Source organism: Tamandua tetradactyla, chromosome 16, assembly GCF_023851605.1.
Source record: "Tamandua tetradactyla isolate mTamTet1 chromosome 16, mTamTet1.pri, whole genome shotgun sequence".
Lineage (NCBI taxonomy): Eukaryota > Metazoa > Chordata > Mammalia > Pilosa > Myrmecophagidae > Tamandua > Tamandua tetradactyla.
Genome location: NC_135342.1, coordinates 29875622 through 29898427, shown reverse-complemented (window position 1 = coordinate 29898427; position 22806 = coordinate 29875622). Strand labels below are relative to the sequence as shown.

At 42.0% G+C, this 22806-nt stretch overlaps 1 protein-coding gene across 4 annotated transcripts in view; it reads left to right on the top strand.

Moving 5' to 3' along the window:
- Positions 1 to 354: 354 nt before the first annotated feature.
- WDR62 (WD repeat domain 62) overlaps positions 355 to 22806 on the top strand; it is a 52695-nt gene continuing 30243 nt past the window's right edge. For 3 of the 4 annotated variants that reach the window (XM_077132046.1, XM_077132045.1, XM_077132048.1), the window contains exons 1-10: positions 355 to 602; positions 3266 to 3357; positions 3478 to 3561; positions 3896 to 3958; positions 6162 to 6219; positions 6441 to 6611; positions 7375 to 7512; positions 7864 to 8046; positions 10041 to 10201; positions 11875 to 12064. In XM_077132046.1, coding sequence (XP_076988161.1) covers positions 426 to 602; positions 3266 to 3357; positions 3478 to 3561; positions 3896 to 3958; positions 6162 to 6219; positions 6441 to 6611; positions 7375 to 7512; positions 7864 to 8046; positions 10041 to 10201; positions 11875 to 12064 — 1317 coding nt within the window. In that variant the 5' untranslated portion in view covers positions 355 to 425. The remainder of the gene's footprint in view (positions 603 to 3265; positions 3358 to 3477; positions 3562 to 3895; positions 3959 to 6161; positions 6220 to 6440; positions 6612 to 7374; positions 7513 to 7863; positions 8047 to 10040; positions 10202 to 11874; positions 12065 to 22806) is intronic. The other variant, XM_077132047.1, reaches the window with a different exon arrangement.

The following is a 22806-nucleotide window of genomic DNA, read 5'->3' as shown; positions in this document are numbered from 1 at the left end:
ACATCCGGGTGACAGTCACGGTGTGGGTAGTCGCCGTGGGTAGGCAGGCAGCAAAAAGCGAGGTGAGGCGGTTATGGCCTTACCCTTGCAAAAATTAAATCCTGTTTATTTCAGTGAATGATAAAAAGGCAGAATGGTCCAAAACCACCAATACGCTAAATCCGAGCATTAAGTAAACCCGAACCAAGGCCCCTTCCTTCCGAAGGCGGTGGCAGTAGCAATAGCCCCACCCTGTCCGAGGCTACGCTACTCCTTTAAGCCCTTATTGGTCGAAAGGGCCGCCCGGCAGCCCCGAGATTGGCTAAACCCGCGGCACGCCGTGTCCAATGGGCGCCGGCTCCGGCTTTCCCGCGGCGGTTCGCTATTCAAGTGAGTCGTGGCTGCGGCGGTTGGGCGTGTAACGGTCGCCCGGCCCCGGCGTGACGATGGCGGCCTTGGGACTCGCAGGCTACGCGCGGAACGACACGGGAGAGAAGCTGCCATCCGTCATGGTGGGGGTTCCGGCGCGGAGGAACCAGTCCTCCCCGCCCCCGGCTGCCCCGCTCTGCCTCCGGCGGCGGACTCGACTCACAGCGGCGCCCGACGATACGGTGCAGAACCGGGTGAGGATCTATCTGCCTTTCCCACCCCACTCCCAGCTCCCTGGGCCCCCGGGTCCAATGTTCAGCTCTTTGGCCACACCTATCAGCCTCCGACGGGTCCCCTCAGGTTTCTCCCAGCCCCGCCTCATCTACTAAGACCCGCCCCTTCAGAAAGGCTACTCCCATTTTTCGGTATCTTTTTCTCACGGGCGCTGCCCATCATTCCTGGCCTCGCTTCTCAACCCTTGGCCCCACCCACAAGCCTCTGGGTTGTTCCCGGCGTTCCTTTCCAGTCCCATCTCTCCGAACACCTTGTCTCTGCAAGTCACCTTCTCATCACGCTTTATGGGATTGAGCTCCAGTTGAACTTTAAACTCTCTCCCGAACTCCACCACTTTGTTGACCCCGCCGCGCCAGGTCTTTAGGGGTTTCGGCCCAGAGTCCTACCCGTCTCAGTCTCAGGTCTCCCCAGCCGTCCGTCAACCCCTGCCTTCTTCCTTTTCCCTTACCAAGATGGAATTCCATATGGCCACTCAAAACTATAGAGAGGATGCTAGTAATATTCTAAAAATCTCATCAGTGCCAGCTGCTGGGGATGGGGGTGGGGAGGGGGGAGTACAGAATACTTTCCTAAATCTTGAGTACAGAAAAAAAGAGGCGATTTTAGAATAGGTTGAATTTCCCCCAGCAAAGCAACATGTGTAATCTGTTTTCATAAACAATAACCTGACCATTATGTTTTAGGGAGATATGAAGAAATTGTGAATGTGACCTGCTGGGCATAGTGCATGGCATCAGATAAAGGGTGGATAAATGGTAACTGTTGGTGGACCTTGTTCCTGCTCAGTAGCTCCCTGCTATATTCCAAACATGTTGCCCATTCCTGCTTGCAAGCCCCTATGCAAGTGGGCCCCTGCCCACCTCTCTGGCTGTAGCTCCCCTGGCATCCCTCTTACCAAGGTTCAGTCACACTGACTTGTTCTCTGTTTCCTTGAGGCTCTCAGCTCTCTCCTGCCTTCCAGCCCTTGTGTTTGGGCCTTTTTGCTGCGGTCCAAAGCTAGCTCCTTATCTTTCAGGTCTCAGCCTGAATATTCTTACCTCCAAGAGGCCTTCTTGAATCCCAATCTAAAGCAGATACCCACCTTAGTCTCTCACCCAGCGCCCTGTTCTTCATGGCCCTTTCCTTGTATGTTCCTGAAAGTGCCTTGTGAGCTCTTAAACTATGTATAAATGTAGAGGAATAACAATAGCACTTTCAGAGTGGCCATATAGCAAAGTGGCAAAGAACACAGGTTCTGGACCTAGACTGTCTGGGCTTATGCTTTAATTCTATTCTTCCTAGCAAGTTAGGAACTTTTCTGTGCCTCTGTTTCCTCATCTGTAATGAAGATAAAAGTATTAATATGCCTTGTAGGGCATTTGTGAGGATTAAATGAGCTAACATACCTGAAGCACTTAGAACAACTCCAGGCACGTTGCAAGTACTCTGTTAGTACAGTTAGCGACTACTGTTATTGTTATTGTGTATTTTGGGCAGCACATCATTTATTTTTCTTTTGGCAGCACAGTGTAGATAAGCAAAAGATTGTCTAAAAATGATCAATTATACTACTGCCCAATAATGCTTAATGGTAAGTGAAATGACATGAGTGACAGTGCTGGACTGCCTGGTTAGAATCTTGGTTCTGCTCTTTCTTGAATGGGTAACCTGGGGCTAAAGTTACTTACCACTTCCGAGTATCCCTCTCCTTATCTGTAAGATGAGGATGGTGGTGACAATGGTAACTATGTTACAGACTTATTTAAACGTTGGATAAATTAATAGAGTTACAGGTATTTGAATAGTGTCTGACTTCTGATAAATGCTCAGTATTAACATTACTTGTTACCTTATGGTAACTTTTTAGTTCTGATACCATGGACTTGCCTAAGAGTGTTTTACTCTGTATAATTAGGAACTGATCTAAATATGAAAGTAGCACAATTCCAGTTAATCCCTACGCTGTAGGGATTGTAGTTAAATAGGGACTTGCCCGTTTCACCTACTTGCTTAGAGGGTTTTTAAATTTGAAATTCTAGACTGTGAGTTTGATGAGAAAATGGACAGGGTCCACTTTTGCTCAATGTTGTATCTCCATTACTAGGCCCAAAGTGCTGTCTTTGGAGCCAACCTACTTGGGTTTATATCCCAACCTTGCCGTTCCCCAGGTGTAGGACCTTGGGCCTCTAGTGTCCTTATCTGTAAAATTGTGGTGACAATAGTGCCTTCTTCCTTAGATTGTTATGAGCATTCAGGTCTTTAATCTATATAAAAGTATTTAGAAGTTTATTCCAGGGTCACCTTCTCAGTGAGGCTGTTTCCCCTTTCCCCTGTACTCTCAATCCCAATCCCTGCTTTATTTTCTCTATATTTGTTTTGTTCGTTTTCTTTGTTTTCCCTCCCCACCATCACCAGAATGTGAGCTCCAGGAAAGCAGGGCTTTTGTCTGTCTTCTTCACCACCTTGTACCCTTCATCTAGCAGTGTATTTCTCAAAGTAATGTTGAGAACAAACATTAGCTGCTGATAGCTTGACTGCAGAAGCTCAGTGAGTGTGTGTCAAATGCAGCAGAGACTGAACGGGACTGAGGCAGCTGTGATACTGCTGGGGCAGGTGCTTCTGACTTGGACCTTTTTCTCTGCAGGTATCACTGGAGAAAGTGCTTGGCATCACGGCCCAGAGCAGCAGTGGCCTAACCTGTGACCCCAGCACAGGCCATGTGGCCTACCTGGCAGGGTGAGCAAGCAAGTGGGTGGGCCTCAGCCTCTAATTGCTGCTCAGGCATTTGGAGCCTTTTTTGCCTGGCCTGGGGAGTCATCAGTGAATCTCTCTGGGCCTCATTTTTTCCATCTGTAGATTGCATATCGTGCTGTCTACTTCTGAGGGCTATGGAGAAGATTCCACAGGCCCCTCTGTTTCTAGACCAGTACCTAGCATGTAGTAAGTGCTATGAAAACTTTGATTGTGACTTCAGGTGGGAGGAGGCAGTAATTCTGGGAAAGACAGGTGGTTAAGACCCAAGCTGTGGTGTCAGGCAGCCTGGATTCATGTCCCAGCCCCAGCACATTTTATCCACATAACCATGGAGAAAGTGTCGGTTTCTGCTGAAGAATATATTTGTGATAATAGTGTTAAGTCCCCTCAAATTCTCAGTATAAACATCTGTAGGAGGAGGAGACCAAAGACAGAATTTCCTGTTCAAAGACAGCTTTGTCTATGTGTGGATTCCCCCAATCCTCCCCCTGTTTGATTATATTTTCTTCTTTCTTCCTAGCTGTGTGGTGGTGATTTTGAACCCCAAGGAGAACAAGCAGCAGCACATCTTTAATACTGCCAGGTAGACTGGGCCCTGGGCATGAAGTTGGGGAGGACCAGCGTCCTGGCACATTCCTCCTTCCCCACATAACCTGAGGGGTTCACATGTGTATGACTCACTCATTCATTTATTGATGGGTTCAGTGACATTCACCAAGTGCTGGCTCTCTGATAGTTCTGTTCCAGATGGTGGAGACATAGCAGGAACAAAAGAAACAAGAATCCCTGTTCTAAGATTGACTGACAGCCAGTGGGGGATACAAACTGTAAATCAGTAGGCACATTACTATCAGACCATAATAAGTGTTATAGAGAAAATAACGGGGACTGTGTTAGGGCAAGGCTGTAGGCAGAGGGTAGGGAGAAAGCCAAATCAGAGGACTCAGGGAAAGCCACTACAAAGCTGCAATCTGAACGAAGTGAGGGGGTGACCCATGTTCCAGGCAGTTGGGAAAAAAGGGCACGGGAAGGATAAAGGCCCTGTGATGGTTAAGAATCTTGGGTTTTGTTTGAGGAGTAGCCAAGGATCCATGGGCCTGGAGTGGAAGGGGTTGGGGAATAGGAGAAGATGAGACTGGAACAGGCAGAGGCCCTGTCACATGGGCTGTGGGGAAGGGGTTGGATAGTATATCAAGTACATAGAGAAGCCTGTGGAGGGTGTTTACAAGCCAGAGACGTGCTTTGTACATCCGCAGCCTTCCAGTTTGCTCTATCGCCCCTTCCTGCTTTATTTTTCACCACAAAATTTATTCCTGTTGGGTATGGTTTCTGATTTCCTTATTGATGTATATTTACTATTTCCCTTCCACAATGTAAGCTCTGTGAGGGCAGAAATTTTCTCTTAGTTCACTTCTATATCCTCAGCACTCAGAACAGTATCTGGCATATTGATGGCAGTTACTGTTTTCTGAATCACTGAATGAACGTGATTTGGGTTTTTAAAAGATCCCTCCTACTGTTATCCTTTTGATAGAATTGAAGGCTGAAAGGGGTTGAAGAAGGAGGGATGAAGTTGGTAGGAGACAGGCCCATCTCCCTCTGCCTTTGCTGGGGCTGAGGAGCATCTGTGGAATAAGGCTCTCTGTGGCCCAAATCCAAAGCCCCTCTCTGAGTCTTCAGGAAGTTTACTGAGAAGGCCTTTGGCCCTGAGCAGCAGGCAAGGCAGATGCTTTAGGACTGATTGTCATTATGAGGATATGGTTCCAGTAGGGTTTTGGCTTTTGCGAGGCACCCCTCCTCACTCCTTGGCTAGCTCAAGCTCAGACCCTCTGGCTCTGGTTCTCCAGGTAGACGGATAATGTGTGACTTTTCTCCTTCCCTCAAGGTCTGTAAGATATGGCAAATAGGGCCCAGATTCCCACTTGGAAGGAACCTGTTGAACCCTTTCCTCCTTATGGGTTTTGGCACTGGTGATGAGGGGAGAGCTGGGTTCCAGCCCTGGCTCAGGCATTTATTCACTGTGTGAGCTAAAGCGAGACACTTCTCCTTAGTATAATAACTACCTTGTATTGTGAGAGTGTCCTCTCATTGGGCCTCACTTTGGCAAACCAGAGGCCCACAGACTATTGTTGGGCCAACACAGCATGTTCTAAAGCTTGGAATTAGTTGAAAACATTTAAAGATTTTTACACAAAAACCCAGATGTCTCTCTTGTTTTAGAAAAATGAGAGATTCTGATGCCTGGAGCATGCATTCCTCATGGCAACAATGGATTAAAGCTTAGTGGCATTTGTAGAGCTACCTTTGGTTGGTTCCTGTCCACCATGTTGACTCTGATCCCTGTCTACATTAAAGTGGGCAACCCTGATCTGAAGCAGATGGTGTGGAGGTAGCTACCCTTAGCTGCTAGTGGGTCTGTCTTAGGAGCTGGTATGGCTAGCATGGGGATTTTCACCTTAGCTGCATATCAGACTCACCAGATCCTTGAGCCTCATCCTCAGAAAAGCCTGAAATCTGCTGGTGTGGAGTGCAGATGTAGAGGGGGAGGAAAGAAGGTTCTCCATACAGTGGGCTTGTGGTTTTAGGAAAGAGGAATCCTCTCCTTTTACCCCTGGGCAGCAGATGGGTGCGGGGAAAGCATTGTCATTTTCTGCTAGGCAGAAGCAGCTCTAGCTCTATGAGGCTTGGGAGGTAGGGCTGGGCAGAGTGCTGTGAGTATAGCCAGGATGAGGTCTGACCACCCACCATCAGCGGAACCTGTGATTAACTGCTTACCTTGCCCCCAGGAAGTCTCTGAGTGCTCTGGCCTTCTCCCCTGATGGGAAGTACATAGTGACAGGTGAGGTAAGTTATAATCATGATTGAGTGAATGGGGAGGGGTCTTGGGACCATTTGTTTTGTTCCTCGAAGGTCCAGTGAGCCCCTAGAATAACTTCTTCCTAAGCATGGCAGATGGGGAAGTGGCTGTTGGGCACACTCAGGTCAATGCCAATTTTAATCCTGATAGCTCCTCTCTCCCTGCCTAGCACCAAGTCCAGCAGCAGTAACAACCCTCCCTTTCCCAGAATGGTCACAGGCCTGCCGTGCGCATCTGGGACGTGGATGAGAAGAATCAGGTGGCAGAGATGCTGGGCCACAAGTATGGCGTGGCCTGTGTGGCTTTCTCACCCAATATGAAGCACATTGTGTCCATGGGCTACCAGCATGACATGGTACTCAACGTCTGGGACTGGAAGGTGAGAGCAGGCTGGTGGGCATGTGGGCAGGCAGCCAGCTGCCAGAGCACCCTGATTCTTGGTAATCTTGCAAACCATGGAATTATTATAACTGTTTTTGTATTGACTAGCTGTGACTTGGGGCAGGTGACTTAACCTATGTGTGCATCTGTTTCCTCATTTGTAAGATGAATATGGTAATAGTATCTACCTCACTGAGTTGAAGATGCAGTGAGTTAAGATGCAGTAGGAGATTAGACATGGGAACAGTTGGGGGGGGGGTGTGGAATCAGCAGAAGTGGGTACTAAGTCCTGGCTCTACCTGTAACCTCCTATGTGCCATTTTCTCTCTGAGCTTGGCAGGTTGTGGGGAGAAGCACCTCCCTTATGGGGCTATTGAGTGGATTCCATGAGTGATCCTGTGACGGACTCAGTATGGTACAGGGGCCAGAGTAAGAGCCCTGTCTGTGGCCGCTGTGGATGATGTCATCCTTGTTTCCTGCTGTGGCCATCTTCCCACACCTTTAGGCTGAAGAGCTGGGGCCTTCAGAGAGTGCTCTGGAACTCACTTACATGGGAGACCTTTCCAAGCCACAGTCTCCTCTGTAGATTGGGAATAGTGAGAGCACCACACAGGTTTCCCCATAAAGCAGCTCACTGAAGGGCCCAAAGAAAACAGGCTTGGAGTAGGGGAGAGTGGTAGACTCAGGACTGAGAGAAGAGGTACAAATAGTCCAATGGAGTCAATGCTGGTATGAGTGTCTCTGCACTTATCTTCTTGCAGAAGGATATTATAGTGGCTTCCAACAAGGTGTCGTGCAGGGTCATTGCCCTTTCTTTCTCAGAGGACAGCAGCTACTTTGTCACTGTTGGGAATCGGCATGTGAGGTTCTGGTTCTTGGAAGTGTCCACTGAAGCAAAGGTGAGTTTCTGTCCCTGCTACCTCAGCCAGGCCTTGGGGAAGTAACCATCAGGGACAGCATGGGCTCCTATTTCTACCTGAGATTTGGGGGCAGTAGTCTCTGAGGTTGTTTGGTCTTTTAGGGATCCAGCTTCTGCTTCCGTGCCTGTTTTCCATATGCTGGCCTGCTGGCCCTTCTAGGAACCCCCAATCATGGGGGCAGGCCTTATTTCAGGGCTGCTGCTTTCCAGCCCTTTTGCCTGGAAGTGTGTATTCTGTTTTTTCTTTCCTACTCTTCTGCTCTGTCATGTCCTCTGGTAATAAGGCCAGGCTATGTGGGAAGTACCTCACTGTCTCCTGCTCTGCCTCCAGGTGACAGGCACAGTGCCCCTTGTAGGGCGCTCAGGTATCCTGGGTGAGCTGCACAACAATGTCTTCTGTGGTGTGGCCTGTGGCCGAGGCCGGATGGCAGGCAGTACCTTCTGTGTGTCCTGCTCAGGCCTCCTCTGCCAATTCAACGAGAAGAGAGTGCTGGAGAAGTGGATCAACCTGAAGGTACCCCACCCTCCCTCTCTACCATTGTTGGTAAAAACGTTCTCTTCCTGTGACATGCTTCCACGGGTGCTTGGCAGCCTTCCTACCTGGTAGTTGACCACACAAGCGCTGGGTTTGACCTCTTATTCTCCTTGTATTGGATAAGCAATTCCTCCTCTCTGGGCCTCAGATTCCTCATCTGTAAAATGGGAATACTGCTGCCTACCCAACAGGGTTGATAAGGGAGTCCCATGAGATAACGTATATAAGGCACTGAGCACAGTGCCTGACACTCTGTAATTGGGAGAGTCAAGATTATAATGATTTTGTGCCCCTGTTTGATCTAGTTCACCTTTTCTTTCCTGAGCATTCTTGGCTCATGGTGGTGCCTTTCTTTAAAAAAACTAAGGTACCATTGATTTAGTAACTTTTTAGCCAAGCTGACTACACAAAATACATAAAATTGTAATCTAAAGGGTGATCTGCCAGTAGATTACATGACTCCTTTTCTTCAGTTTCTGAGGGTTTGAGACCAAGCTTTCTTCTGAAACTGACTGTCCATTTGGCCTTTGGTGGCCACATCACAGTTTATGCTCTTTTTCCTGGTATTCTCTTGTGACTCTCACATCCAGGGATTGCCTGGTGTCAGGGCCTGTGGCAGAATCCTGCATTTTATTTCTCTTTCTTAGTTGATTAAATTGTCATTTTGTTTTTCCTTATTTGAATCCTCTTGCTAGAACTTAACCATCCACTGAAATTTTATTTTGTTTCATTTCTCTTCCCCATGTGGTCAAGAAAGCTTCCTTACTCTCATGATGCCAGGGCCAGACTCATCCCCAGAAGTCATGTACCACGTTGTCAGGGAGATTTACACCCCTGGGAGTCATGTCCCATGTAGTGGGGAGGACAGTGGGTTCACCTGCAGAGTTGGCCTAGAGAGAGAGAGACCACATCTGAGCAAAAAAAGAGGTTCTCTGAAGGTGACTCTTAGGCATAATCCTAAACAGGCTTAGCTTCTCCTTTACAGGAATAAGTTTCATAAGGTAATCCCCAAGATTGAGGACCTAGCCAATCAAATTGGCAATCCCCAATGTTTACAAGAATATCAGGTCTTCCCAGGTGGAGAAGTTTAATATTTCCACTTTTGTCCCCAGTCCCTCAAGAGGACTTTGCAAATACTTTTTTATCTTCTGACCAGATTACTCTGGGATGTATTGGGATATCACACCAATCCATATAAACCAATAAGATCTCACTCTCTATTCAAGGTTCCATGTAATTATGGTATTCAAATAAGCTGATCATACAAGTTAAATTAGTAGTTAAAAAAAAAGGATTAGGTAGTGGACTACCAAAAATATAAATTTTGCATCAAATAAACATCTCTTCCTTTGGTCTCACACAGAAGTTGAGGTTTTAAAATACAGTCATTATCATCCTTTATCCTTCAGTCTGATTTATCTTAGTCCTACCCAGATCAGTTTCATTCAGATCTCTAATTGGAGTCTGATCACTATTTCAGTGTTTTTAAAAGTTGCTATGTAGGGTAATGCTGATTTTTATAGCTGCAAAACTCTGGCTCTGAGTCTCAGATGTCACCCAGATACCTGAAGTTCCTATGTACAGTAATTTTTTTCTATGCTGCTTTGAAGTATCTTTCTGAAGTTGTTTTCAAAATTCAAATTAAAAATCAAACCTTGTCCCTGCAAGTGACCTATCTGAAGTCACAATCTACTGAACAGATAGTTTCCATGCACGGCTGAGTTTCTCTGCAGAGAACAATGACATTTCCATCCCAATTCATGCCTCTGTCTGCCTGCTGGTGTATTTCCTTCAATGCTGACTGTAGGCTATATCCCAATTCCACAAATCATAGAAAGTATTAAAATGGGGTTCTTAGACCCAAGGAACTCTAAGGCTTCTCTGGAGGACCGAGGTTGCTCTGTTAGTCCCCATGTCCCTGAGTTAGGCCACTTGAAGCACCTAATTCAGTTGGGTTCACTTTACCTCCACAGGTCTCCCTCTCTTCCTGCCTCTATGTCAGCCAGGAGCTCATATTTTGTGGCTGCACAGACGGAATAGTCCGCATATTCCATGCCCACAACCTGCACTACCTTGCCAACCTGCCCAAGCCACACTACCTCGGTGTGGATGTGGCACAGGGCCTGGAGCCCAGGTATGGTCCCATGGGGGAAGGGGGAGGGACCCGCTAGACCTTTCCATTGACATCCATCCTTTCTTCCGCATCCATCAACTTGTCTGTCTATCCTACAAACGCTAGTGATTATTCTAGGCCCTAGGCAGTATGGTGTGAACAAAGCAGCCAAGTCCCTGCCTTCTTGAGGCAAGCCCCAGGGTGAGAAGTGAGGCTGAATGGGGGAAGTAACAGTCCATGAGCAAATAAAGGAAAAATAAGATAATTTCAGATAGTGGTAAGTGCTGTGAAGAATTAAAGAACTCAGGCTGTGGCCTAGAACAGATACAAATATAATGAAATGTGTTCATTCATGTGGCAAACATTTATTTAGCAGCTACTGAGTGCCAGCCCTGAGCTGGGAGCAGGGTACAGCTATAATGAGGCAGTAGAATCTGTTGCTGTGAAGTTTGCAGTCTAGTGAGGGAGCTTGATGTTAAACAAGTACACAAATACAATAATTTCAGAGAATCATAAATGCATTGCTGAAATAAAGCAGGGACTCAGCAAAGAGAGTACTTGGGAATTGGGACTGTATTCAGTGGGTGACCAGGGGAAGCCTCTTTGGTAAGGGGGAGCCAACTGTGTGGAGAGCTGGATCCCAGGGAGTGGGGACAGTAAATGTCATGCCTTAAGGGATAACACACCGCTTGGCATGTTGCAGAAATGGCTGAGGCTGTGTGGCTGAGTTATTGGGTGAAAATGATAGGAGATGAGGTCTAAGCATTCATGTAGGCCAATGGGAAGAGCTTGTAGTCTATTCTAACGTCTGTTGGCTGCCACTGGGGATTTCAGGCATTGGTGTTATGTGGTCAGGCTTTTGGTATTAAATCCTTCTGACTGCCGGGTTGAGAGTGGTTGGAGGGCTCAGTTATGACATATCTTCCCTCTTGTTGTAAGTCTGTTTTAGTGGGGAGATCTGTCTAACCAGGGACTCCTGTGTATAGATGGCTGGACACTGGCTCCTGGATACTTTTTCCAATAGGTAACCTGGAGGGAACAACTGGGTGTTGTGAAGGAAAGAGAGGGTGGTGGTATATTGCAATTCCCAGGGCTGCCCAGCCCTGCCACATTCTATTCTGTGCTGTGTGACCTTGGGCAGGTCAGTGCACCTCCCTGTGCTTCAGTTCCTTATCAGTAAACTATATGTGTATCTCTCATGGTGGTTGTGAATATTCAGTGCAGCTAAAGCTCTCATTCTGGCACACAAATTGCTCAGTAAATTGTAGTCTTTTTAGGTTAGGGCCCAGGCCAAAGAATGCTCCCACACCCTTTTTTGGGTTTGGGATTTTTGATTGTGTGTTGGTGGAGTCAAGGAGAGGAAAGTCAAGAGGTATGTGCCCATTATCCGTTCATGCTCAGAGATAAAGGATGGGGGCTTGGATGGGATGAGGGGAGAGGAATGTTATCAGGAGTTGAAAACTCAGAGGCCCTCAGGAGTTAGGCAGAAGTTTCTAGTTTGCGACCTCTGTGTTAGAAGCAAAGCAAAGGAAGAGGAATAAGGGAGAAGTGGAGCTGGAGTGGAGAGACGGACAGACACAAATATCATGAGGGATGGCATTGCTGCGCAGGAAGCATCTCAAGTATCACCAGAGTTGGCTATCACTACTCACAGTGACATTAATGATCATTGATAATCTGTATGGTTTTGTTAGCTTCCTCTTCCGCAGGAAGGCAGAGGCAGTCTACCCAGACACAGTGGCGCTGACCTTTGACTCCACTCACCAGTGGCTGACCTGTGTGTATAAGGACCACAGCATCTACATCTGGGATGTCAGGGACATCAACAAAGTGAACAAGATGTGGTCTGAGCTCTTCCACAGCTCCTATGTCTGGAACGTGGAGGTGAGCCCTCTCTTCCTCTCTCTGCTCATTGACCCTCACTACAAACAGGCTCTTTCTAAGTGCTGGGGTCACTGCTGGGAAGGAAACAGACAAGTCCTGCCTTCATGGAGCTCATGTTCCAGAGGTAGAGTCACAAACATAAAGCCATAAACATCGTCATTATGTAATATGCCAAGTAGTGAAAGGTCTCTGAAGAGAAATAAAACAGAGTAGGAGAAAGGAGATCCAAGATGCTATTTCAGAGAGGAGAGTGCTCAGAAAGAGGTTAAGGAGGTGACAATTGAGTAATTGAACAGAGACCAGCAGGAAATGAGGGGTTTAGGCATGCAGCTATTGGGAGAACAGCAAGAGCAAAGATCCAGCAGCAGAAGCAAGTGAACCTCAGGAAGCTTGCTGAAGAGGATCTTTTGTGTATTTTATTGCTTTGTGTGTGTGTGTGTGTGTGTGTGTGTGTGTGTGTGTGTGTGTTGAAGTGGTTATTTTCTGCAAATGAATTTTTTGGGTTTTCCTCATCCTCTAAAGCTGTTCCAAGTACTCCTTAAATATAAGACAACTAATAGAGACAGAATTGTATTCTTCTTTATTTTTGCAGAAATTTCCATGGTACTGGGAATGTTTGTCCTAGAGAAGTTGTTTTCAGTGACCCAGTTCAGGGTTGTGAGAAATAACTTTGGACTTTTAAAAAGTGCTATTTCAGCCCTTGGACTCTGCTTTAATCCATCTGCCTTTATGTATCTGATGTTTCTGTTGATAACGCTTTTCTCACTTAACAAGATTGTTTTTAAGTAATTTTTTATACATGAATATATTCTCCTTGAAAAAAGAAAGTGAAATATTTTAAATAAGGCTAAGGTCTATTTTGATTGCCTCCCTATCCTGAATTCTACTCTTCCCCTCACCCATTGTTACCTGTTTATTATGTTCTTTCAGTTCATTTTCTTTGCATATTCCTGTTACATATATATACGTACACACACACATACACACAGACACTTGCATATCCTCTTTGAAAATAGGTGTGGATGGATCTTTTAATCAGTTTTGAAAAATTCCCGCCAGTATCCATTTGAGACTTGTCAATACCCCATTCCTGCTCTTTGTCTAAAACCCTGTCATATCTCTATCCTTTATATTTAAAAAAATTAAGAGATCTAGAAAAGCACACAAAAGAAATATGCAGTTTATCAATTACTGTTAGTTGCCATTGTTGTTCAATGCCTAGTTCCATTTATTCATTGGGAGTTGCGGTATGGTGATATTCTAGTTCTATCATTTCCTTTCATTAGTTGGACTACTTATGTAGTCCCCCTCATCTACCATTTGGTCACCCAGTGATACAGTTCACGTAGGAAAGGCAAGATAAATGCTTAATTCTTTTCCTTTATTTCTGAGTTATCAAGACAATGATTGGGTTCCCTATCCTCTAAAGGTAACTTGTTTTTATTTACTATCATTATAAATTCATTTATTTAAATATATTGTTTGTTTTACCCTATTGCAATTCTTAACATTGCTGGAGCTCTCTGGCCAGAGAGAGCCTCTTCAGTTTGATCCTGAGACTTTGGATGTGACCCTAGTCTTTAAGAGCTAGCTTGCTGTCTGGGATATCAAGATATTCCAGGCTCATCCTGTACATTTACTGGCCCAGAGCTAGAATCAGCATTTCTTGAAGAAACCCTGTTTTTTCTTCCCAGTATGAATTGGTATTTCAAACTCACAGTCTGCATATTAGAGTTGCTCATAGCTTTTGGATCGGTCCTTCAAGAAGCCTAGTTCTCAAGGACATAGAGGATTATGGAAATAGAAGACTTCTAATTACTCATTTCCTTTTTCTCACATTATACGTATAGCAATCTAAGAATGACAGTAATTATTCAATTCTAAAACAATTAAGCAATTTTTTTGCATATATTCTCTCCATTCTCCCAATTTTTTCATGGTTATGCTATATCTACATGATCTGAGCATGTAGCCATTATATACTATATTCTCTCCCTTTTGACTCCCATTTATTTATTAATTATTGAGTAAAGATGTATACATTTATTTGCCTTTATTTTATTGTGGTAAAGCACTCATAAAATTTACCATTTTACAGAACATAATTCAGTGGCATTTAACACATTCACCATGTTTTGCCACTATTCCTACTATGTAGTTTCAGAACTATTTCATCACCCCAAAAGGAAATCTAGAACTGATTAAGCCATCACTCCCCCTCCTGCCGACTTCTGCCAATCACTAATTTGCTTTTTGTTTTTATAGATTTGACTATTCTGAATATTTCATATAAATAGAATCATACAATTAGGGTTCTCTAGAGAAACAGAATCAACAGGAAATATCCATAAATATAAAATTTATTAAAGTGTCTCACATAATTGTGGGAACATAGAGTCCAAAATCCATAGGGCAGGCTGTGAAGCTGATGACTCCGATGGAGGGTCTGGACAAATTCCACAGGAGAGGCTCGCTGGCCGAAGCAGGAAGAGAGACTGTCTCTTCTGAATCCTCCTTAAAAGCCTTCCATTGATTAGATTAAATGTCACTCATTGCAGAAGACACTCCCCGTGTCTGATTACAAATGGAATTAGCTGTGGATGCAGCTGGTGTGATCATGATTTAATTCTATGAAATGTCTTCATAGCAAGAGGCAGGCCAGCACTTACCCAACCAGACAAACTGGTACCACCACCTGGCTAAGCTGACACATGAACCTGACCATGACATACAATATGTGGCTTTTTGTGACTGGCTTCGTTTCACGTAGCATAATGTTTTCAAGTTTCATCCATGTTTTTTTCCTTCTTCTGGAGTAATTTCATACATACAGGATAGGTGCAAAAATAATGCAAACCCACACAGAGAACTCCAACATATCACCTATTCAGATATCCACCAATTTTTTTAACATTTTACCACATTTTCTATTTATTTCTATAAAATCTATTCTCTGAATATTTATGAGTAGGTTGTATACATCATTCTCTTTGAACATTTAATACTTCCATGTACTTTTCCTAAGGACAAGGATACTCACTTATGTAACCACTGTAAGTGCTGAGGTCTAGATCAAGAAATTTAACATTTAGGTAATGCTTGCAGTCTATACTCCAGTTTTTTCTTATGTTCCAATAATATCCTCTTGGGCATTTTCTCCTCTATTATTAGATCCAGCCAGGGATCATGTATTGCCTTTAGTTGCTATTGTCTCTTTGATCACTCTCTTTTTTAAGTTGCAGAAACATACAACATAAACTTTCTCATCCAAACCACTCCCAAGTGTACAATTCAGTGGAATAAATCACATTCACAATGTTGTGCTACCCTCATCACCATCCATTACCAGAACTTTCCCATCAGAAATCCTGGACCCATTATTCACTAACTCCTCCTCTCTCTCCCTTGGTCTCGGTAATCTGTGCTCTACTTTTTGAATCTATGAATTTGAATACAGTAACTATTTCATATAAATAGTATCATACAATATCTTTCCCTTTATGATCACCTTATTTCACTCAACATGATGTCTTAAATGTTTATCCATGTTGCAGCATGTATCAGAATTTCATTCCTTTTTATGGCTGAACAACATCCCATTGTATGTATATACCACATTTTATTTATCCGTCCATTCGTTGATGGACATTTGGGTTGCCTCCACCTTTTGGTTATTGTGAATAATGTAGTGTAAGTATCGTTTGAGTTCCTGCTTTCAGTTCTTTTGGGTATATACCAAGAAGTGAGGTCGCTGGGTCATAAGATAATTCTAGTTCAGTGTTCTGAGAAACTGCTAAACTTATTTCCACGGTGGCTGCACCCTTCTACAGAGCCATTAGCAATGTATAAGTGTTCGTATTTCTCCATAACCTTGCCAACACTTATTTTCTGTGTTGTGTTTTTTTTTATAGCCACTTCTAGTGTGAAGTAGTATCTCATTGTGGTTTTTATTTGCATTTCCCTGATGACCAGTGATATTGAGGATCTTTTCATATACTTATTGGCCATTTGTATTTCTTCCCTGAAGAAATGTCTTTTCAAGTCTTTTGCCCATTTTTTTTTTAATATTTAGTTGAAAAATCTTCACACACATACAGTCCATAAATGGTATATAATCAGTGGCTCACAATATCATCACATAGTTGTGTATTCATCATCATGATCAGTTTTAGAACATTTGTATCACTCCAGAAAAAGAAATAAACAAAAAGCAAAACATAAAAAAAAATCATATATCCCATACCACTTATCCTTCCCTCTCATTGACCACTAGTATTTCAATCTACCTAAGTTTTACCTTTTACCTCCCCCTATTTTTTATCCTAATTTTTTTGATTCATCTGTCTATACCTGGATAAAAGGAGCATCAGACACAAGGTTTTCATAACCACACAGTCACACTGTAAAAGCTATATTGTTATGTAGTTGTCTTCAAGAATTCAGGCTACTGGAGCACAGTTCAACAGTTTCAGGTACTGCCCTCCAGCCACTCCAGTACACCGTAAACTTAAAAAGGGTATCTATATGATACATAAGAAGAACTTCCAGGATAATTGCTTGACTTTGTTTGAAATCTCTCAGCCACTGAAACTTTATTTTGTCTCATTTCTCTCTTTCCCCTTTTTGTCAAGAAGACTTTCTCAATCCCGTGATACCAGGTCTCAGCTCATCCTGAGAGTCCTGTCCTACATTTCCAGGGAGATTTATACCCCTGGGAGTCATGTCCCTTGTAATGGGGCTTCCTGCTGAGTTGGCTTAGAGAGCCACATTTGAACAACAAAAGAGGTTCTCTGGCTTTGCCCATTTTTTAGTTGGGTCATTTGTCTTTTTGTTGTTGAGTTGTAGCAGTTCTTTTTTTTTTTTTTTTTTTTACATTTTTTATTAATTAAAAAAAATTAACTGTAACGCAACATTTAGAAATCATTCCATTCTACATATGCAATCAGTAATTCTTAATATCATCACATAGATGTATGATCATCATTTCTTAGTACATATGCATCGATTTAGAAAAAGAAATACCAAGACAACAGAAAAAGAAATAAAATGATAATATAGAGAAAAAATAAAAATAAAAAATACAACAATATATAAGAAAAAAAACTATAGCTCAGATGCAGCTTCATTCAGTGTTTTAACATAATTACATTACAATTAGGTAGTGTGCTGTCCATTTTTTTTTTTTTTAGAAATCATACCATTCTACATATGCAATTAGTAATTCTTAACATCATCACATAGATGCATGATCATCGTTTCTTAGTACATTTGCATCGGTTTAGAAGAACTAGCAATACAACCGAAAAAGATATAGAATGTTAATATAGAGAAAAAAAATAAAAGTAATAATAGTAAAAACAAAACAAAAACCTATAGCTCGGATGCAGCTTCATTCAGTGTTTTAACATGATTACTTTACAATTAGGTATTATTGTGCTGTCCATTTTTGAGTTTTTGTATCTAGTCCTATTGCACAGTCTGTATCCCATCAGCTCCAATTACCCATTATCTTACCCTGTTTCGAACTCCTGCTGAACTCTGTTACCAATGACATATTCCAAGTTTATTTTCGAGTGTCGATTCACATCATTGGGACCATACAGTATTTGTCTTTTAGTTTTTGGCTAGACTCACTCGGCATAATGTTCTCTAGGTCCATCCATGTTATTACATGCTTCATAAGTTTATCCTGCCTTAAAGCTGCATAATATTCCATCGTATGTATATACCACAGTTTGTTTAGCCACTCGTCTGTTGATGGACATTTTGGCTGTTTCCATCTCTTTGCAATTGTAAATAACGCTGCTATAAACATTGGTGTACAAATGTCCGTTTGAGTTTTTGCCCTTAATTCCTTTGAGTAGATTCCCAGCAATGGTATTGCTGGGTCGTATGGCAATTCTATATTCAGCTTTTTGAGGAACCGCCAAACTGCCTTCCACAGTGGTTGCACCATTTGACATTCCCACCAACAATGGATAAGTGTGCCTCTTTCACCGCATCCTCTCCAGCACTTGTCATTTTCTGTTTTGTTGATAATGGCCATTCTGGTGGGTGTGAGATGATATCTCATTGTGGTTTTGATTTGCATTTCTCTAATGGCCAGGGACATTGAGCATCTCTTCATGTGCCTTTTGGCCATTTGTATTTCCTCCTCTGAGAGGTGTCTATTCAAGTCTTTTTCCCATTTTGTAAGTGGGTTGGCTGTCTTTTTGTTGTTGAGTTGAACAATCTCATTATAAATTCTGGATACTAGACCTTTATCTGATATGTCGTTTTCAAATATTGATTCCCATTGTGTAGGTTGTCTTTCTACTTTCTTGATGAAGTTCTTTGATGCACAAAAGTGTTTACTTTTGAGGAGTTCCCATTTATTTATTTCCTTCTTCAGTGCTCTTGCTTTAGGTTTAAGGTCCATAAAACTGCCTCCAATTGTAAGATTCATAAGATATCTCCCTACATTTTCCTCTAACTGTTTTATGGTCTTAGACCTAATGTTTAGATCTTTGATCCATTTTGAGTTAACTTTTGTGTAGGGTGTGAGATATGGGTCTTCTTTCATTCTTTTGCATATGGATATCCAGTTCTCTAGGCACCATTTATTGAACAGACTGTTCTGTCCCAGGTGAGTTGGCTTGACTGCCTTATCAAAGATCAAATGTCCATAGATGAGAGGGTCTATATCTGAGCACTCTATTCGATTCCATTGGTCGATATATCTATCTTTATGCCAATACCATGCTGTTTTGACCACTGTGGCTTCATAATATGCCTTAAAGTCAGGCAGTGCAAGACCTCCAGCTTCGTTTTTTTCCCTCAAGATGTTTTTAGCAATTCGGGGCACCCTGCCCTTCCAGATAAATTTGCTTATTGGTTTTTCTATTTCTGAAAAATAAGTTGTTGGGATTTTGATAGGTATTGCATTGAATCTGTAAATCAATTTAGGTAGGATTGACATCTTAACTATATTTAGTCTTCCAATCCATGAACACGGTATGCCCTTCCATCTATTTAGGTCTTCTGTGATTTCTTTTAGCAGTTTTTTGTAGTTTTCTTTATATAGGTTTTTTGTCTCTTTAGTTAAATTTATTCCTAGGTATTTTATTCTTTTAGTTGCAATTGTAAATGGGATTCGTTTCTTGATTTCCCCCTCTGCTTGTTCATTGCTAGTGTATAGAAATGCTACAGAGTTTTGAATGTTGATCTTGTAACCTGCTACTTTGCTGTACTCATTTATTAGCTCTAATAGTTTTGTTGTGGATTTTTCCAGGTTTTCGACGTATAGTATCATATCGTCTGCAAACAGTGATAGTTTTACTTCTTCCTTTCCAATTTTGATGCCTTGTATTTCTTTTTCTTGTCTAATTGCTCTGGCTAGAACCTCCAACACAATGTTGAATAATAATGGTGATAGTGGACATCCTTGTGTTGTTCCTGATCTTAGGGGGAAAGTTTTCAATTTTTCCCCATTGAGGATGATATTAGCTGTGGGTTTTTCATATATTCCCTCTATCATTTTAAGGAAGTTCCCTTGTATTCCTATCCTTTGAAGTGTTTTCAACAGGAAAGGATGTTGAATCTTGTCAAATGCCTTTTCTGCATCAATTGAGATGATCATGTGATTTTTCTGCTTTGATTTGTTGATATGGTGTATTACATTAATTAATTTTCTTATGTTGAACCATCCTTGCATACCTGGGATGAATCCTACTTGGTCATGATGTATAATTCTTTTAATGTGTTGTTGGATACGATTTGCTAGAATTTTATTGAGGATTTTTGCATCTATATTCATTAGAGAGATTGGCCTGTAGTTTTCTTTTTTTGTAATATCTTTGCCTGGTTTTGGTATGAGGGTGATGTTGGCTTCATAGAATGAATTAGGTAGTTTTCCCTCCGCTTCGATTTTTTTGAAGAGTTTGAGGAGAGTTGGTACTAATTCTTTCTGGAATGTTTGATAGAATTCAGATGTGAAGCCGTCTGGTCCTGGACTTTTCTTTTTAGGAAGCTTTTGAATGACTGATTCAGTTTCTTTACTTGTGATTGGTTTGTTGAGGTCATCTCTGTCTTCTTGAGTCAAAGTTGGTTGTTCATGTCTTTCCAGGAACCCGTCCATTTCCTCTAAATTGTTGTATTTATTAGCGTAAAGTTGTTCATAGTATCCTGTTATTACCTCCTTTGTTTCTGTGAGGTCAGTAGTTATGTCTCCTCTTCCATTTCTGATCTTATTTATTTGCATCCTTGCTCTTCTTCTTTTTGTCAATCTTTATAAGGGCCCATCAATCTTATTGATTTTCTCATAGAACCAACTTCTGGCCTTATTGATTTTCTCTGTTGTTTTCAATTTCATTTATTTCTGCTCTAATCTTTGTTATTTCTTTCCTTTTGCTTGCTTTGGGATTAGTTTGCTGTTCTTTCTCCAGTTCTTCCAAATGGACAGTTAATTCCTGCATTTTTGCCTTTTCTTCTTTTCTGATATAGGCATTTAGGGCAATAAATTTCCCTCTTAGCACTGCCTTTGCTGCATCCCATAAGTTTTGATATGTTGTGTTTTCATTTTCATTCGCCTCGAGGTATTTGCTAATTTCTCTAGCAATTTCTTCTTTGACCCACTCGTTGTTTAACAGTGTGTTGTTGAGCCTCCACGTATTTGTGAATTTTCTGGTACTCCTCCCTATTATTGATTTCCAACTTCATTCCTTTATGATCCGAGAAAGTGTTGTGTATAATTTCAATCTTTTTAAATTTGTTAAGACTTGCTTTGTGACCCAGCATATGGTCTATCTTTGAGAATGATCCATGAGCACTTGAGAAAAAGGTGTATCCTGCTGTTGTGGGATGTAATGTCCTATAAATGTCTGTTAAGTCTAGCTCATTTATAGTAATATTCAGATTCTCTATTTCTTTATTGATCCTCTGTCTAGATGTTCTGTCTATTGATGAGAGTGGTGAATTGAAGTCTCCAACTATTATGGTATATGAGTCTATTTCCCTTTTCAGTGTTTGCAGTGTATTCCTCACGTATTTTGGGGCATTCTGGTTCGGTGCGTAAATATTTATGATTGTTATGTCTTCTTGTTTAATTGTTCCTTTTATTAGTATATAGTGTCCTTCTTTGTCTCTTTTAACTGTTTTACATTTGAAGTCTAATTTGTTGGATATTAGTATAGCCACTCCTGCTCTTTTCTAGTTGTTATTTGCATGAAATATCTTTTCCCAACCTTTCACTTTCAACCTATGTTTATCTTTGGGTCTAAGATGTGTTTCCTGTAGACAGCATATAGAAGGATCCTGTTTTTTAATCCATTCTGCCAATCTATGTCTTTTGATTGGGGAATTCAGTCCATTGACATTTAGTGTTGTTACTGTTTGGATAATATTTTCCTCTAACATTTTGCCTTTTGTATTATATATATCATATCTGATTTTCCTTCTTTCTACACTCTTCTCCATACCTCTCTCTTCTGTCTTTTTGTATCTGACGCAGTTCTTTATATATCCTGGATATTAAAGCTTTATCTGTTAGAGGGTTTGCAGTTATTTTCTCCTATTCTGTAGGTTGTCTTTTTACTTTCTTGATTGTGTCCTTTGATGTACAAAAGTTTTTAACTTTGGTGAAGTCCATTTATCTATTTTCTTTTGTTGCTCGTGGTTTAGGTGTCATATCTAAGAAAAATCACTACAAAATCCAAAGCTATGCAAACTCTTTTGTGTGTTTTCTTCTGGGAGATTTACAATGTTAACTCTGAGGTTTAGGTCCCTGACCTATTTAGAGTTAATTCTTGCATGTGGTATGAAGTAAGGGTTTATCTTCATTCTTTTGCATGTGGATATCTAGTTTGCCCAATACTCTTTAGTGAAAAGGCTGTTCTTTCTGGAGGAAATATTCAACTTCCCCATCTGGGGAATTCCTGATATTCTCACAAGCAACAGTTACAAAAAGTTCTATAGGCTGAGCCCTCAATCTTGGGGCTCACCCCTATGAAGCTTATTCCTGCAAAGAAGCTAAGCCTATTGATAATTACAGAGAACCTCTTTCGTTGCTCAGATATGGCTTCTCTTTCTAAGCCAACATGGCAGGTGAACTCACTGCCCTCCCTGTTATGTGAGACATGATTCCCAGGGGTGTAAATCTCCCTGGCAATGTGAGACTTGACTCCTGGGGTTGAGCTGGGACCTGGCATCTTGGGAATGAGAAGGACTTCTTGACCAAAAGAGGAAAGAAAGAAATGAGACAAAATAAAAACTCAGTGGCTGAGGGATTTCAGACAGAGTTGAGAGGTTTTCCTGTAAGTTATTCTTACGCAGCGTATGGCTATCCCTTTTTAGTTTATGGTGTATTGAAGTGGCTAGAGGGAAGTACCTGAAGTTGTTGAGCTGTGTTTCAGTAGCCTTGATTCTCGAAGAAGACTGTATAACTATATAGCTTTCACAGTGTGACCGTGTGATTGTGAAAACCCTGTTTCTGATGCTCCTTTTATCCAGGGTGTGGACAGATGAGTTAAAAAGAAAAAAAGAAGGATAGAAAATAAATAAATAAATGATGGGGGAGATAAAGGGTGAAAATTGAGTAGATTGAAATACTGTGGGTCAATGAGAAGGAGGGGTAAGGGGTATAGGATGTATGTGTTGTTTTTTTCTTCTTTTTATTTCTTTTTCTGAAGTGATGCAAATGTTCTAAAAATGATCATGGTGAATAATACACAACTATGTGATGATATAGTGAACCATTGATTGTATAA